A 16,238-nucleotide genomic window follows, 5' to 3' on the forward strand; every position below is an offset into this window, starting at 1 on the left:
AGACCACCCGCTCCGCCCGCTCCACCACCGGGCCGGTCCTTTTGTGCACCGCGGGGTGGGTGAAGCTGCAGGGGATGGTGGCGGTGGAGCCCTCCACCACGCAGAAGGAGTCAGGGTACTCCACGTGCCAGTCAGGGTCCGCCCCCAGCGGCCCTGGAGGAAGCAGACAGTCGGGGTCACAACAGGGAGCCCGGTTCTAAGGGAGGGTCTCACATGAGGTCATGCTCTCTCCAAGTTGAGCTTTTCACCGTCATGGTGAGAATGTGAGCGACTGGTTGATGGTAAAGATGGTCTGAGAAGGTCAGGGTGGGACGTTGATATTGGAATGCATTTTGTTTTATATCTTATTATATATTATTTGATATAATATCATAACACAATAAATAATATTATATATCGTGTCAATCTTCAGACTATCAAGTTTTTTTCTTTTATGTTATGAAAGCTTTTTTGGAGAGGCCCATTAAGAAAACAATGCATTATCATTATCATCACTGCTATTAATATTATAACATATGGTAAGATAAACTGATCTGTGTCCTTCTTTGTCTGTGTCTAGTGGCAGAGTTGAGGTCCATCAGGCTCTAAAAAGAGCTCTAGGTTGAGCCAACAGGCCGGCTGGATCCAGTTTGTGTACGGACACGTTCCCGGTAGTAAACAGAAGAAGCATTACAGCTTACCAGCTAGCAGCAGGAGCACAGAGAGGGTCCATGGATTCATCTTCATCTGCTCCGTAGCTGCCTCTCTGTGTCTGGTTATTAACGCCACTTGGACAGGGGGAGGGCTGATTGGCTGATTGTGAAAGGCTACAGTAATAGTCTTCACATGTAGCTTCCTCCTTTTAGATATTCTCTGCAATAGCCAATAACCTCCCACTATGTCACAATGCTTTAAATACCATATACAGCTTCCCTTCTCCCTCTCTCATTGACATGACATCCTATCAACAGTTCAGTTTACATTGATCCAGTAGAACGTCCCTATAGTCCCATTATCAACGTGTTTTATAGTAGTCCCTTTGCTTTGGATTGATCTACAACTGGGTTTTGATCGTAACAAAACATAATTTGAAGTCGAGTTTGACTTTCTATTATTATATTGAGCAACCGTTATGTCTTTATTTGATTCATCAAACTTAGAGCCTAAAAGTTAGGGATGCACGATGGGCCACAATGTATGCGGCCAACATCGGTCACAGTTGGAGTATCTCCAGTGTATATGGATTATTGATCAGCCGTTATTAGTGAACACGACAGGATAACGTGAACAATGACCATGTTTGAAGTACAATAACTGGCAGAATAAGCTGCATTTAAATGTCTTCATAATAATTGTATCTCAGTGACCGCCAGATATTACCTCTCAACAAAGTGTGTGAATTCAGACGCTGACTTATAAACAAGATATTGTGGATGTTAGTTTACAAATGTACTCTGAAGACAGTAAATATGAGTGTTGGTGAGCTGCTGAGCTTATCTCACACAGTCTCTCGCTCTCCGCCTGAGTTCATGGGTTGGCCAATGGGCAGGGAGGGGCGGGACTTCTGGTGATATGGATCAACAGTGACTCTGCTCAGTTATATTAATGCCTTGTGGTTTGTGTCTTCGTTGGTTCATTCTCTGGTTCTCAGGTTTGTTCATTCTCTGGTTCTTCTTTTTGTATTTCCCCATTCTGTGACAGAAACAAAGTTAAGATAAAACTAAAGATGGCCGACCCATTCCTCCTAAAGATGGCCGACCCACTCCTCCTAAAGATGGCCGACCCGCTCCTCCTAAAGATGGCCGACCCGCTCCTCCTAAAGATGGCCGACCCGCTCCTCCTAAAGACGGCCGACCCGCTCCTCCTCAAGACGGCCGACCCGCTCCTCTTAAAGACGGCCGACCCGCTCCTCTTAAAGACGGCCGACCCGCTCCTCCTAAAGACGGCCGACCCGCTCCTCTTAAAGACGGCCGACCCGCTCCTCTTAAAGATGGCCGACCCGCTCCTCCTAAAGATGGCCGACCCGCTCCTCCTAAAGACGGCCGACCCACTCCTCCTAAAGATGGCCGACCCACTCCTCCTAAAGACGGCCGCCCCACTCCTCCTAAAGACGGCCGACCCACTCCTCCTAAAGATGGCCGACCCACTCCTCTTAAAGACGGCCGACCCACTCCTCTTAAAGATGGCCGACCCGCTCCTCCTAAAGACGGCCGACCCGCTCCTCTTAAAGACGGCCGACCCACTCCTCTTAAAGATGGCCGACCCACTCCTCCTAAAGATGGCCGACCCACTACTCCTAAAGATGGCCGACCCCCTCCTCTTAAAGATGGCCGACCCACTCCTCCTAAAGATGGCCGACCCACTCCTCCTAAAGATGGCCGACCCACTCCTCCTAAAGATGGCCGACCCACTCCTCCTAAAGACGGCCGACCCACTCCTCCTAAAGATGGCCGACTCATTCCATCTAGGTGGCTTTCACTGGGCTCTTCAAGACACAGGACACAGGGTGATGAAGTACAAACCGGTTTATTGCGGATGTTGAAGTCCCTGACACATGAAGATGGTGATCAGTGCTGCCATCTAGGTGATCTCCTGAGTGTGTGTGGTGACGGCTGGTTTAACCTGTGAGCATTGACTAGCCAACACACAACAGGTGTGCAGCCCCACCAGCCCCAGAGTCTCTCAGTCTGACTCAGGCCAGGTGAGGCTGCTGAGACCAGCCGTCAGCCACAGCCCACAGGGACGGCAATAGAATTAACTCTAATATGACAAAATAATTATTCTAAAATACAATCACCTTCAACACATTTATTGACGTGAACATTTCTACTTTATCTTTACGCGTTCAAATATGTTTTTTTAAATCAACTTCAATGTCTCATATCGACAAACAGCTTTTTTAGATTTCATTGGTTTTGTTTGAGCACCGTTTAGCGAGGACAACCCCAGCCAGGAGGAGAAGGAGAACAGCCAACACCACGCCCTTCACCACGGCAACCACCAGGTGGACGGACCTGTGGAATCCTGGAGAACACCACAAGGGGTTCATCCATGGATGGAGCCAGGCGCGTCGTTAGACCTGGGCATTCGGGGCTATAGCCCCGGATCTTTTGGGATCACCCCCGGATCTCAGCCGTAAAAAAAAAAAAATTAAAAAAAAAAAAAGTATATATATACATATATATAGCTGCTTTCATACACGTAAGTACTGGCTGCTCTTCTGAATATATGCTGCATCGTTGCAGCAACATTGAAGACGATCACGTTGACTTCTGCGGTCTGTTCTGCCTCCATGCTGTCTGCGTCAAACCAAAACAAACCTGAGTGACAGCGGCCGTACTTATCCCGCCTCCTGCAAATGTACGTAATATCCCTCCCCTTGCAATGCCGGCGCTGGCACTGGCCGCGGGAGCAAGATGTTATTCAAACAAAAATGCATCGTTTTATTCTTTCATTACACAATTTCTTTCATTCTTATAAATAAAAAAATAATATAAATAGGCCTACATATATAAATCTAGCCAACTTGTCAATCAAAATTAGTCTTGTCTTGTCTCTCTAGTGGTTGTTCATTCTAAAACACTACAATCTTTTGAGAAGCAAATGGTTGCAGCCTCTATAGGCTTACTGTGGCGCTGATGTGAGTACTGTATGCATGCAATACTACTACTCATAGTAATAATCGGAGAGGGTTGAGAAACAGTGGGTTGACAATCCATTCTGGTACCTCATTTTGAAAATCCCCAAAAAAGAAACTTCACATAGGACTGTCTTTCAATTTTTAATACATTGCTTTGAAGGTTTTCAATCTAACATCCCACTGGTTTGATTTTACCTAAGAGAAAAATGTTTATTTTTTAAAGCATCCACAGCAGCCATAATAATGAGATTATGAGACAATGAGAATGAAGCGGCAACAGTGTGACTGTGCAGAGTGAGAGAGATGGCTTCAATGGATGACCAGGGATTGGTGGTGGCGTTACCCAGGAAGGGCGGCTGTAGTTAACTGCAAGCAACAGAACATGAATAGTGAAGTGGAGGAAGGAATCGAAATGAGACTTCATTAACAGATTCATGTACAGCTCAGATTTATATGGCGATAAGCTTCTTAAACAACGTGCATACAACATAAGCAAGTAACAGAAACAGTCTGGGAAGATTATTTTTTCATTATTTAAATCTACATCCTGGTTACACGTTGCGCGATAGCGCGTATCATTTCGTGCAAGCGAGTGTTTACTTCCTGGTTACAGGTCGCGCGATAGCACATATCATCTCATGCGATCTTAAAGAGAACTTGACGTGAACAGTTTAGGAATGCATATTCCGGGAAAACATTAGAGCTCTGAAATGCTGACTAAATATAAAGCATGTTTTTATCTGTAACATTAAACCTACACTGACAATAAGTAATAACTTAAAAATGAAACATAAAAGCAGACCACTACTTACTTGCCGTTGCCTGGCTGGGGGAGAAAGGTCCGTCGGAGCAGCGATGGCTTCTTGACATCGGGTAGGTGCACGCAGGCTATATCTATAGCTATTCTAATGTCTTATTTTTGCCCTGGCGCTCGGCATAGGCGACCTATGTGTTGGGGGCGCCCTTAATTAATTAATCGATACATTAATTAATTATTTAATTAATTAAGATACCGTAGCAGCAGGAGTCAGGACGGTGCTCCCCCCCGGGCTAAAGCCCCGGATGTTTTCAATTGCTAACGACGCGCCTGGATGGAGCGGTCATTAGGTTAGACTGTAATAGATAATGTTAGAGTATCATAGAGTAAGCAGCTAATTTTAGACTATACAAGACTGTAATAGATAATATTAGACTATCATAGACTATTTAACAATTATTTACTGAAGTGATAGTTAGTAGTTTATACTAACTATATACTAATATAGTTTAGTATATACTACACGTGAACACTCAAAAAATAAACAAGATAACACTGGGAATTTAGATATTTTTTTGAGTTTGAGATCTCAATCATGGGATATTGCCCAAAATCCCGACGAGATAGCAAACAAATCAAATTGTGGAATTTTTGGAGGTTCACGTGTAGCATATATACTAAATTAGATTAGATAATGTTAGACTATAATAGATAACATTAAACTATCAGACACTATATCAGAAAATGTTAGACTACACAAGACTATGATAGATAATTTTAGACTTTACTAGGCTATTTTACATTCGATAATGTAAGACTATACTAGACTATAATAGATAATATTAGATTATCATACACTATAATAGATCACGTTAGACTATCATAGACTAAATAGAATAGTTTTAGACTATACTAGACAATAATAGATAATGTTAGACTTTACTAGACTATATTAGATTAGATAATGTTAGACTATGCTAGACAGACTATAATAGATATTAGACAATCATAGACTATATCAGATAATGTCACACTATACTAGACTATAATAGATAATATTAGCCTATCATAGACTATATCACATAATGTTCTCTTTTCAACGTTCCGTTCACTTGCATGGGCACTTCACAACTTCCGGCGGTCAATTATTTTTGGATAATTCATTGGCAACGGATGAATAATGACCGCTGTCAAGGTAAACAAAAGGACTTTTTGCCTTTCGTATCACTCCGCACGTAGTCCGGTAACTTATCAATGTAATAAGCGGGATAGTATCCATCTATGTATGTATCAACCCAAGCGCTGTCGGTTGCTAATCCACGACGTCAACGTCTTGGGCGGACTATTTCTCTGCTGATCAACACTATGAATGCTGATAACAAATACATTATGAATAAATTGTTTCGTTTTGGCAAGTAGCCGTGTAATAAGCGGGATAATGTATAGAACTTTGCCGGTCATTATCGTAAAATAAGCCCCTTCATGGCGAAGCAAGACACCTCCGCTGCGCGTCGGTGTCCTGTTCGCCCTGTCGGGGCATTATTCATTCATTATTTTCATTATTTTCTCGATAATGACCGGCGTTCTATACAGTATCCCTTTCCCTTAAATATCAGATTAGATAATATCAGACTATAGTAGACTATATTTGATAATGTGAGACTAAAATAGACTATATTCCATCAGATAATGTCGGACTATAATAGATTATAATAGATAATGTTGGACTATCATGGACTAAATTAGATTAGATAATGTTAGACTATAATATACTTTATTAGATTAGCTAATGTTAGATGATAGATTATTACATTAGATGAGGGACCACCCTCATGTGCATGAGTGAACACAGAGGGGCTCACCTTCATCTTCCACCACGACCAGACTCCAAGGCGAAGAGGTTTTCTGCCCACTGGAGTCCAGAGAGCAGGTGTAATTCCCTGTGTCGCCATTTGTCAGATGGCTGAGGTGGAGGGCGGGGCCTGTCTCTGAAAGGGCGTGGCCATTTCTGTACCAGTGGACGTCCAATTGGTGGAAGGAGCAGGCTGAGGTACAGGTGAGTGTGACCTGACCGCCCTCTTTCACCACATTGTCAGTGACGGAGCTTCTGACCTTCACATCCTCTCCATCTGTTGAAGACACAGTGAGACGGACGTTCTTTACAACTGGACAGAATGACAGCATATACCCTTCAGTTGAAGTGGTCATCACGTATCATTGACTATTTACCACTGTCGGTTTGTAGATACAAGGAATCATAAAATGCATTTGATCCAAAGCGTCTTCCAGGACATCCAGAAACATCTCATGAGGAGCAGGTGGGTGAGGACATCTTGCTCAAGGTTGACTACAGGAAGCTACTAATCCCTCCCCAATGGGAACCAAGTCTATTCTCTTCCTATAGTCCTGTTATAATGGGACAGTAGTAGAGGTAACACTGACCCTAGCAACAGTACTAGATGTAAAACTAACTAGAAACAGTACCAGAAGTAACACTTACCAGTGACGTTGACTCTGACTCCATTCGGTCCGGTCCACCCTACGCCGTTGGTCTCGATGCGGAAGCGGTACGTTGCAGCGTCCCGTTTCAACATCTTGGTGATATTCAAGGTGCAGTTCCCGACGAGGTCCCCCAGGTACAGGAACCTGCTGCTGGTCAGGACGCTGTTGCTGTCGTACCCGTTGTACACAGGGTGCCAGCAGAACTCAAGATTGGCGCACCAGACCACCCGCTCCACCCGCAGCCCCGCGGGTGGAGCTGTAATAGCTTCCTTCACCATGGGGTGGGTGAAGCTGCAGGGGATGGTGGCGGTGGAGCCCTCCACCACGCAGAAGGAGTCAGGGTACTCCACGTGCCAGTCAGGGTCCGCCCCCAGCGGCCCTGGAGGAAGCAGACAGTCGGGGTCACAACAGGGAGCCCGGTTCTAAGGGAGGGTCTCACATGAGGTCATGCTCTCTCCAAGTTGAGCTTTTCACCGTCATGGTGAGAATGAGAGCGACTGGTTGATGGTCAAGACGCTCTGAGAAGGTCAGGGTGGGACGTTGATATTGGAATGCATTTTGTTTTATATCTTATTATATATTATTTGATATAATATCATAACACAATAAATAATATTATATATCGTGTCAATCTTCAGACTATCAAGTTTTTTTCTTTTATGTTATGAAAGCTTTTTTGGACAGGCCCATTAAGAAAACAATGCATTATCATTATCATCACTGCTATTAATATGATAACATATGGTAAGATAAACTGATCTGTGTCCTTCTTTATCTGTGTCTAGTGGCAGAGTTGAGGTCCATCAGGCTCTAAAAAGAGCTCTAGGTTGAGCCAACAGGCCGGCTGGATCCAGTTTGTGTACGGACACGTTCCCGGTAGTAAACAGAAGAAGCATTACAGCTTACCAGCTAGCAGCAGGAGCACAGAGAGGGTCCATGGATTCATCTTCATCTGCTCCGTAGCTTTCTCTCTGTGTCTGGTTATTAACGCCACTTGGACAGGGGGAGGGCTGATTGGCTGATTGTGAAAGGCTACAGTAATAGTCCTCACATGTAGCTTCCTCCTTTTAGATATTCTCTGCAATAGCCAGTAACCTCCCTTCACAATGCTTTAAATACCATATATAGCTTCCCTTCTCCCTCTCTCAATGACATGACATCCTATCAACAGTTCAGTTTATATTGACCCAGTAGAACGTCCCTATAGTCCCATTATCAACGTGTTTTATAGGAGTAGTCCCTTTGCTTTGGATTAATCTACTACTTGGTTTAGATCGTAAGAAAACATAATTTGAAGTAGAGTTTTCTTTCTATTATTATATTGAGGAACCATTATGTCTTCATTTGATTCATCAAACTTAGAGACTAGAAGTTTGTGATGCACGATGGGCCACAATGTACGCGGCCAACATCGGTCACAGGTGGAGTATCTCCAGTGTATATGGATTATTGATCAGCCATTATTATTAGTCAACACGACAGGGTAACGTGAACAATGACCATGTCTAAAGTACAACCAGAACAACTACAAAAGAGTAAGCTGCATCTAAATGTCTTCATGATAATTGTATCTCAGTGACCCCCAGATATTACCCCTCAACAAAGTGTGTGAATTCAATTGCTGACCTATGAACAAGACAGTGTTGATGTTAGTTTACGAATGTTCTCTGAAGACAGTAAATATGAGTGTTGGTGAGCTGCTGAGCTTTTCTCACACAGTCTCTCGCTCTCCGCCTGAGTTCAAGGGTTGGCCAATGGGCAGAGAGGGGCGGGACTTCTGGTGATGAGGATCAACAGTGACTCTGCTCAGTTATATTAATGCCTTGTGGTTTGTGTCTTCGTTGGTTGATTCTCTGGTTCTTCTTTTTGTGTTTCCCCATTCTGTGATAGAAACAAAGTTAAGATAAAACTAAAGATGGCCGACCCACTCCTCTTAAAGATGGCCGACCCACTCCTCCTAAAGATGGCCGACCCACTCCTCCTAAAGATGACCGACCCACTCCTCCTAAAGATGGCCGACCCACTCCTCCTAAAGATGGCCGACCCACTCCTCCTAAAGATGGCCGACCCACTCCTCCTAAAGATGGCCGACCCACTCCTCTTAAAGATGGCCGACCCACTCCTCTTAAAGGGGTAGTTCGGAATTTTGGACATAGGGCCTGATTCCGAAGTGAGCATTGGTATTCTATATCACTGGAGACAGTTTTCAACACATTTCATTCAGTCCTTCTAGTTGCAGAGTTCGCTCGTGCTAGGCTAGCGCAAGTCAACGGTAAATGCTAGCCTGCTATTAAAAACAGTCTTACCCACTCCACAGTACACCCGAGGTAAATCAATTATAACGACAGACTATACATCTAAATGTCTGTTTATAGAATAATGTTAGAAATAAAACCAACCTTGCATTGCATTGCATTTTGAGGGAATTGCGGGGTCTCAGCAGCAGTGTTTATATTCCTGTACGTAGGCTACGGCAGCGGCGGACTGATACCTAGGTTACCTGCCGCTGTCATTGCTACAAACGCAGAGTACAGTGAACGAAGGAATTCTACAAGAGTATTAAATTAACAAGATATGGCCACGTTTGGAGGAGTTAGCGATGCATCTGCTTTTGAAGACGATTATGAGGAATTTGTTGTATCCAACGAACCGTACATGTACGAGCCGGTGTTTTGATGTCAAAGCCAGCAGCAACAAGCCACAGTTGAGTCCTTTCTGGATCTCGCACTGGAAATTGGTGGAAACTTTGTGGTGCCCATCTGTACCGTTTATTTCTACAATTTCTAAAAGCACACTGAACCATCATGTTGCCTAGTCGTTCAATTGCGCTTCTGTCCCACGCTTCTCTGTTTACGTTCTTCTGTCGTGATTCGGTTACAAACCTAACCAGCGCATAGTAGAATTCCGCTTCTGCTGAGAAAGTAGTCCCTCGATGATTCATGCGATGCATGGTTAGTTTTATTTCTAACATTATTCTATCAACACAGACATTTAAATCTATAGTCTGGCGTTATAATTGATTTACCTCGGGTGTACTGTGGAGTGGGTAAGACTGTTTTTAATAGCAGGCTAGCATTTCCCGTTGACTTGCGCTAGCCTAGCACGAGCGAACTCTGCAACTAGAAGGACTGAATGAAATGTGTTGAAAACTGTCTCCAGTGATATAGAATACCAATGCTCACTTCGGAATCAGGCCCTATGTCCAAAATTCCGAACTACCCCTTTAAAGATGGCCAACCCACTTATCCTAAAGATGGCCGACCCACTCCTCCTAAAGACGGCCGACCCGCTCCTCTTAAAGACGTCCGACTCACTCCATCTAGGTGGCTTTCACTGGGCTCTTCAAGACACAGGACACAGGGTGATGCAGTACAAACCGGTTTATTGCGGATGTTGAAGTCCCTGACACATGAAGATGGTGATCAATGCTGCCATCTAGGTGATCTCCAGAGTGTGTGTGGTGACGGCTGGTTTAACCTGTGAGCATTGACTAGCCAACGCACAACAGGTGTGCAGCCCCACCAGCCCCAGAGTCTCTCAGTCTGACTCAGGCCAGGGGAGGCTGCTGAGACCAGCCGTCAGCCACAGCCCACAGGGACGGCAATGGAATTTACTCCAATATGACAAAATAATTATTCTAAAATACAATCACCTTACCACATTTATTAACATTAACATTCATACTTTAATCTTTACGCCTACAAATATGTTTTCTTTAAATCAACTTCAATGTCTCATATCGACAAACAGCTTTTTTTTTAATTTTGATTGTTTTAGTTTGTGCACCATTTCGCGAAGTCAGCCCCAGCCAGGAGGAGAAGGAGAACCGCCAACACCACGCCCTTCACCACGGCAACCACCAGGTGGACGGACCTGTGGAATCCTGGAGAACAACACAAGGGATTCATCCATGGATGGAGCGGTCATTAGGTTAGACTGTAATAGATAATGTTAGAGTATCATAGACTATATCAGATAATTTTAGACTATAATAGATAATATTAGACTATCATCACTATTTAACAATTATTTACCGAAGTGATAGTTAGTAGTATATATACTAACTATATGCTAATATAGTTTAGTATATACTACACTTGAACACTCCAAAAATAAACAAGATAACACTTATTGCCGGCATTATTTATTTTTTGAGTTTGAGATCTCAATCATGGGATATTGCCCAAAATCCCGCGATAGCAAACCAATCAAATTGAGGCAAGTTAGGATGTTCACGTGTAGCATATACTAAATTTGATTAGATAATGTTAGACGATCAGAGACTATATCAGAAAATGTTAGACTATACTTGACTATAATAGATAATGTTAGATAGAGTTTTCTAGGCTATTTTACATTAGATAATGTAAGACTATAATAGATAATATTAGACTATCATAGACTATATGACTTAATGTTAGACTATACAAGACTATAATAGATAATGTTAGACTATAAAAATTTAGAAGACTATATTTGATAATGTGAGACTAAAATAGATTATATTACATTAGATATTGGTTGCTAGTTTGATCCCCAGCTCCTCCTAGCTGAGTGTTGATGATTCCCTGAGTGAGACACTTAACCCTAACTGCTCCTGACGAGCTGGCTGTCGCCTTGCATGGTTGACTCTGCCGTCGGTGTGTCAATGTGTTTATTTACCGATGTTAGTCGCTTTGGATAAAAGCGTCTGCTAAATGCCCTAATTGTAAATGTAAATATTGTCAGACTATAATAGATTATAATAGATAATGTTGGACGATCAGGGACTATATTACATTCGATAATGTCGGACTATAATAGACTATAATATATAGGATAATGTTGGACTATAAGTGACTACATTACATTAGATAATGTCAGACTAGTGTCTGGCTATAGCCATCAGTAGGACAGGGGGAGGGCTGATTTGCTGATTGTGAAAGGCTACAGCAAAATGTCCTCACATGTAGCTTCCTCTTTTTTAGATATTCTCTGCAATAGCCACTAACCTCAATTCACATCGCTTTCAAGTCCATAAATATCTGCCCTTCTCCCTCTCTCATTTACATGACATAAAATCAACAATGGAGTAACTATAAAAAACAACAAAATGGGACAACATGAGCTGATTGAGGTGAAGGGGAGTGAGAGGGAGGGAGAGAGGTGAAGGGGAGGGAGAGGGAGGGAGGGAGAGAGGGAAGGAGAGGGAGAGGGAGGGAGAGAGGTGAAGGGGAGTGAGAGGGAGGGAGAGAGATGAAGGTGAGTGAGAGGGAGGGAGAGAGGTGAAGGAGTGAGAGGGAGGGAGAGAGGTGAAGGAACAAGAGGGAGGGAGAGAGGTGAAGGAGTGAGAGGGAGGGAGAGAGGTGAAGAGAGGTACTGAAATAGAAGACAGAGAGTTAATATGAATAGACCATAAGAGGGTTGACATTATGCTGAAACCAGTCTTCAGGAAACAGTTCAGATGCAAAGACTGAGAGCAGAAGGTGGACCACAGGTGTGTGTGTGTGTGTGTGTGTGTGTGTGTGTGTTCTTAAATATGTATGTGTATGAATGAATGTCTGTATTGTGTATTGTGTGTGTGTGTGTGTGTGTGTGTGTGTGTGTGTGTGTGTGTGAGCATGTGCCTGAGCGATATCTGTCTATTTGTCTGTGTTAATCACACCGATAGTGTGTGTGCTTTGCACTGGGTATCTGAGGTTGACCAGAGAACGTACCAGTGCAGAGTGACCGTACCAGTGCAGAGAGACCGTACCAGTACAGAGAGGCCATACCAGTGCAGAGAGACCAGTACCTTTAGCTCTTCATCATGAAGTTGGAGGACAAGATCCAGGTGTTTCAGTTCCTGGGGTGATTGGCTGAATGTGAAAGGCTACAGTAATAGTCTCACATTTTACTTCCTCCTTTTAGATTTTCTCTGCAATAACCACTAACCTCAGTTCACATCGCTTTAAAGTCGATATATATCTGCACTTCTCTCTCCCATTTACATGAGAGAGAGATCTGGAAGACAGATGGGACAAAATTAGCTGTAAGAATATTTTTTCTCAGTCGTTAAATATCAGAGACCCTAGATATATCAACTCAACAAAGTGTGTGCGTTTAACTATAGCTATAGGAGCTATAAACCACAGAAAGTTGTTGGGGGTTTATGAAGTACATAAACACTCAGATCGGTTTGGTTGAACACTGAAACCTGGCCCCTCTTTCTTTACTCTCACTTTCCCTTCTCTCCGTCTCCTCATCCCTCCTTTCCTCAATCTTTAGAGCTGAAGAAAGTGGAAGACATGGCACTGTTCCTTTTTAAATATCAAAATATATTATATAATTTTCCAAATAAGAAACATTTCCACAATTCTTCAGAGTTCATTTTAATTATATCTGTGTCACCTTTAACACTACATCTGTGGTCAGGATATGGTCTCCATGGTTACAGGTCCAGGGGTGCATGGTGGTGTAGGGGCCCTCCTGTGTTTGAGGACGATGCACAGGGATGGTGGGAACAGCAGCTGCTCTCAGCCTAGTCTCGCCCTTTCTGGTCTCCACTAACTGGTCTGCCTCAAAATGTCCTGCAGAGTGACTTCACTTTAGTTATTCTTAATGAATCGAACATTAAGCTTCCCAATGGTGTGTTCTTTGTTTGTGTTTGATTGTCATTGTAATCACATGTTTTTTATCATTGTAATCTTTGATTAGTCAGATTGCTCCTGCCGGTTTGAGCCAACCGTTTGGTTCTCCTCCCTGCGTCGGTGGGGAGGAGCAGGGGCGGCCCCAGCACATTTGGCGCTCTGGGCGAGCTTCACCCCCTCCGCAAAAAAAAAAAAAAAAAAAAATAGTTTGTTAATTCCCCACGAAAACTGAATTGCAACCTTGAAAAACTGTTTTGCCCTGTAACTGCATTTCTTTCACATAAACACAACAACGATCGCAACGATGAACAAACATTAAAGGCCCACTATGCAACTTCGGGCATTTCTTTGCTATTTTCTTGGTTTTGGCACGCACATTTCTCTACACAGCGCCCCCTACAGCTTCGAAGTAGATATTTCACAACACTGTCGTAACAACTCGTTGACGACCCTTCCCCATGCACTTCTACGTGAGACATGTGCATTTGTTTACAAAGAAGCCGGCGAATGCGTGGAGCCATGTCCGAAGTAGATGTTCATAAAGTGTAGGCAAGGTTATACATTTTTAAAATGGTGTATTTGCATTGCAATAAACATAAATCCATCCTTTTTTATAGTTGATGGGGAGAATTTATACCCTAGGTTATAATTGTTTTATCTTAGGTTGAACAGAACAATCAGTGTAAGAGGTTTGGCCAACATAATAATCAAAATAAACTAGAACCTGGATTCGGGGATTCAGTCTGTATCTGGGGGACGAGACAGACGAACAGCAAAACACCCATGGAACCAAAGGTGTTTATATGGTTGCAACCAAGCAAGCTAGAAACATACAGGGCTCACAACAAAACGGTCGAGAAAACAATTTTTACAGGGCTCACAACAAAATGGTTGAGCAAACACATTTGTACAGAGACTATCAGAATCAAGAATACCACGAAGACAAAGTTCACCCAAAGGTACTTTCAATTTCAAAAGCAACACGGCCGAGTCGGCGTCTGATTTGCAGTCTTCTTTTTCTTTCAGTTCACGCTATGTGTTTATATCGAGCTGGTTCCGTGTTTGGGGGTCTGTGCCGTAAAGCAATTCGTTACTGTAGCGACCCTTGCACAGAAGCATACCGCCGACATCTTTCTTTATTCTGGGTGGAAATAGTAACATATTTACGCCATTAAATGCGTTTATGGAAACATGTTTAGCGAGAAATGTGCATTTTACTTTCATAATTTTCGCTCTGTGAATGTGAAGGATGTTTGGCTTGATAGTTATGACGAAGAGTGAACGCTCCGTTCACTTGCATGGACAGAGTCTCTGGTTGCTAAGCAACCTCAACGTCTTGGCGGACTATTTCTCTGCTGATCAACACTGCGAATGCTGGAAACACACCAGACACACCATGTGAAGTTATTTAACCCGATCATCGTTATTTATGAGTCCTTAGCCCAAGTGAAGGAGTTCAAGTACCTCGGGGTCTTGTTCGCGAGTGAGGGTACTATGGAGCGTGAGATTGTCCGGAGAATCAGAGCCGCGGGGGCGGTATTGCGTTCGCTTTACCGCACCGTTGTTACGAAAAGAGAGCTGAGCCGCAAGGCAAAGCTCTCGATCTACCGATCGATCTTCGTTCCTATCCTCACCTATGGTCATGAGGGTTGGGTGATGACCGAAAGGACGAGATCGCGGGTAAAAGCGGCCGAGATGAGTTTTCTCAGAAGGGTGGCTGGCGTCTCGGGATAGGGTGAGAAGCTCAGTCATCCGTTAGGAACTCGGATTAGAGCCGCTGCTCCTTTACTTAGAAAGGAATCAGCTGAGGTGGTTCGGGCATCTGGCAAGGATGCCCACTGTGCGCCTCCCTTTGGAGGTGTTTCAGGCACGTCCATTGGGGAGGAGACCTCGGGGAAGACCCAGGTCTAGGTGGAGAGATTATATCTCAACACTGGCCTGGGAACGCCTCGGGATCCCCCCGTCAGAGCTGGTCAATGTGGCCCGGGAAAGGGAAATCTGGAGCCCCCTGCATGAGCTGCTCCCCCCGCGACCCGACCCCGGATAACCGGATGACGATGAGATGAGATCGTTATTTATATCCGAGATTATTTAATCTAACCCGATCTAAACTCTATCATGCACCCAAACACGGCGGCGTTTGGGTTTCCTACCTCGGACTCTAGCGCAGCCACAGGAGCGTTGAACCATTTTTGTGACACACAATGATCAAGCGTCAGGTTAGATTAGATTAGATTAGATTAGATTAGAAATACTTTATTGATCCCACGCGAGTAACGCGGTTAGTGTGGCCGTACCATTAGTCGATGGATCCATGATGAATGCAACAATTGCCTCGCAACTGGCTGTTTATATCTAGCCGGTGCCTTGTTTGGGTGTGTGTCTGTGCCGTAAAGCATTTTCGAAACTACAATCTGACTACATTTTCGAGGATACTTCCGCTGCGTCACATCCGGATTGTGTCGGTCCGAACAGATCAAGTTGCATATGCGCTTTTTCACTGGAGAGGCGACATGGGTAAATGACACACCCACCAATTGACCCAGAAATGGATGCAGAACCATCAGCATAACTCTCAACCTGCATACTTAATGTAATTTTGGCTAAAAAAGTTGCATAGTGGGCCTTTAATTCAAGAATAAAATCAAATAAAAAATAATATATATAATTGTGTTTTTTTTTTCGGCCTTCCCTAACCCGCCTGTAGGGAAGGCCGCCCCTGGGGAGGAGTACATCTGTACTCCTTTCTCTG

General features: G+C 43.7%; 2 protein-coding genes across 4 annotated transcripts in view; both read right to left on the minus strand.

The window, feature by feature from the left end:
- The window catches only part of LOC115545527 (sialic acid-binding Ig-like lectin 15), a 6,014-nt gene extending 5,141 nt beyond the window's left edge, over positions 1-873 (minus strand). For all 3 annotated transcript variants that reach the window (XM_030358811.1, XM_030358810.1, XM_030358809.1), the window contains exons 1-2: positions 681-873; positions 1-153 (exon numbers count right to left, since the gene is read on the minus strand). The exon at positions 1-153 is cut by the window's left edge and continues 216 nt beyond it. In XM_030358811.1, the coding sequence (XP_030214671.1) occupies positions 1-153; positions 681-726 (199 nt within the window). In that variant the 5' untranslated portion in view covers positions 727-873. The remainder of the gene's footprint in view (positions 154-680) is intronic.
- A 1,613-nt stretch (positions 874-2,486) lies between these two features.
- On the minus strand, positions 2,487-7,920 carry LOC115545529 (sialic acid-binding Ig-like lectin 12). Its single transcript, XM_030358814.1, has 4 exons — positions 7,785-7,920; positions 6,877-7,257; positions 6,239-6,505; positions 2,487-3,003 (listed from the first exon to the last, which is right to left on the minus strand). The coding sequence occupies exons 1-4, from the start codon at positions 7,828-7,830 to the stop codon at positions 2,879-2,881; spliced, it is 819 nt and encodes a 272-aa protein (XP_030214674.1). The 5' UTR covers positions 7,831-7,920; the 3' UTR covers positions 2,487-2,878.
- Between the last annotated feature and the right edge of the window lie 8,318 nt (positions 7,921-16,238).

This window comes from Gadus morhua, chromosome 6, assembly GCF_902167405.1.
Source record: "Gadus morhua chromosome 6, gadMor3.0, whole genome shotgun sequence".
In the NCBI taxonomy this organism is placed as follows: Eukaryota; Metazoa; Chordata; class Actinopteri; order Gadiformes; family Gadidae; genus Gadus; species Gadus morhua.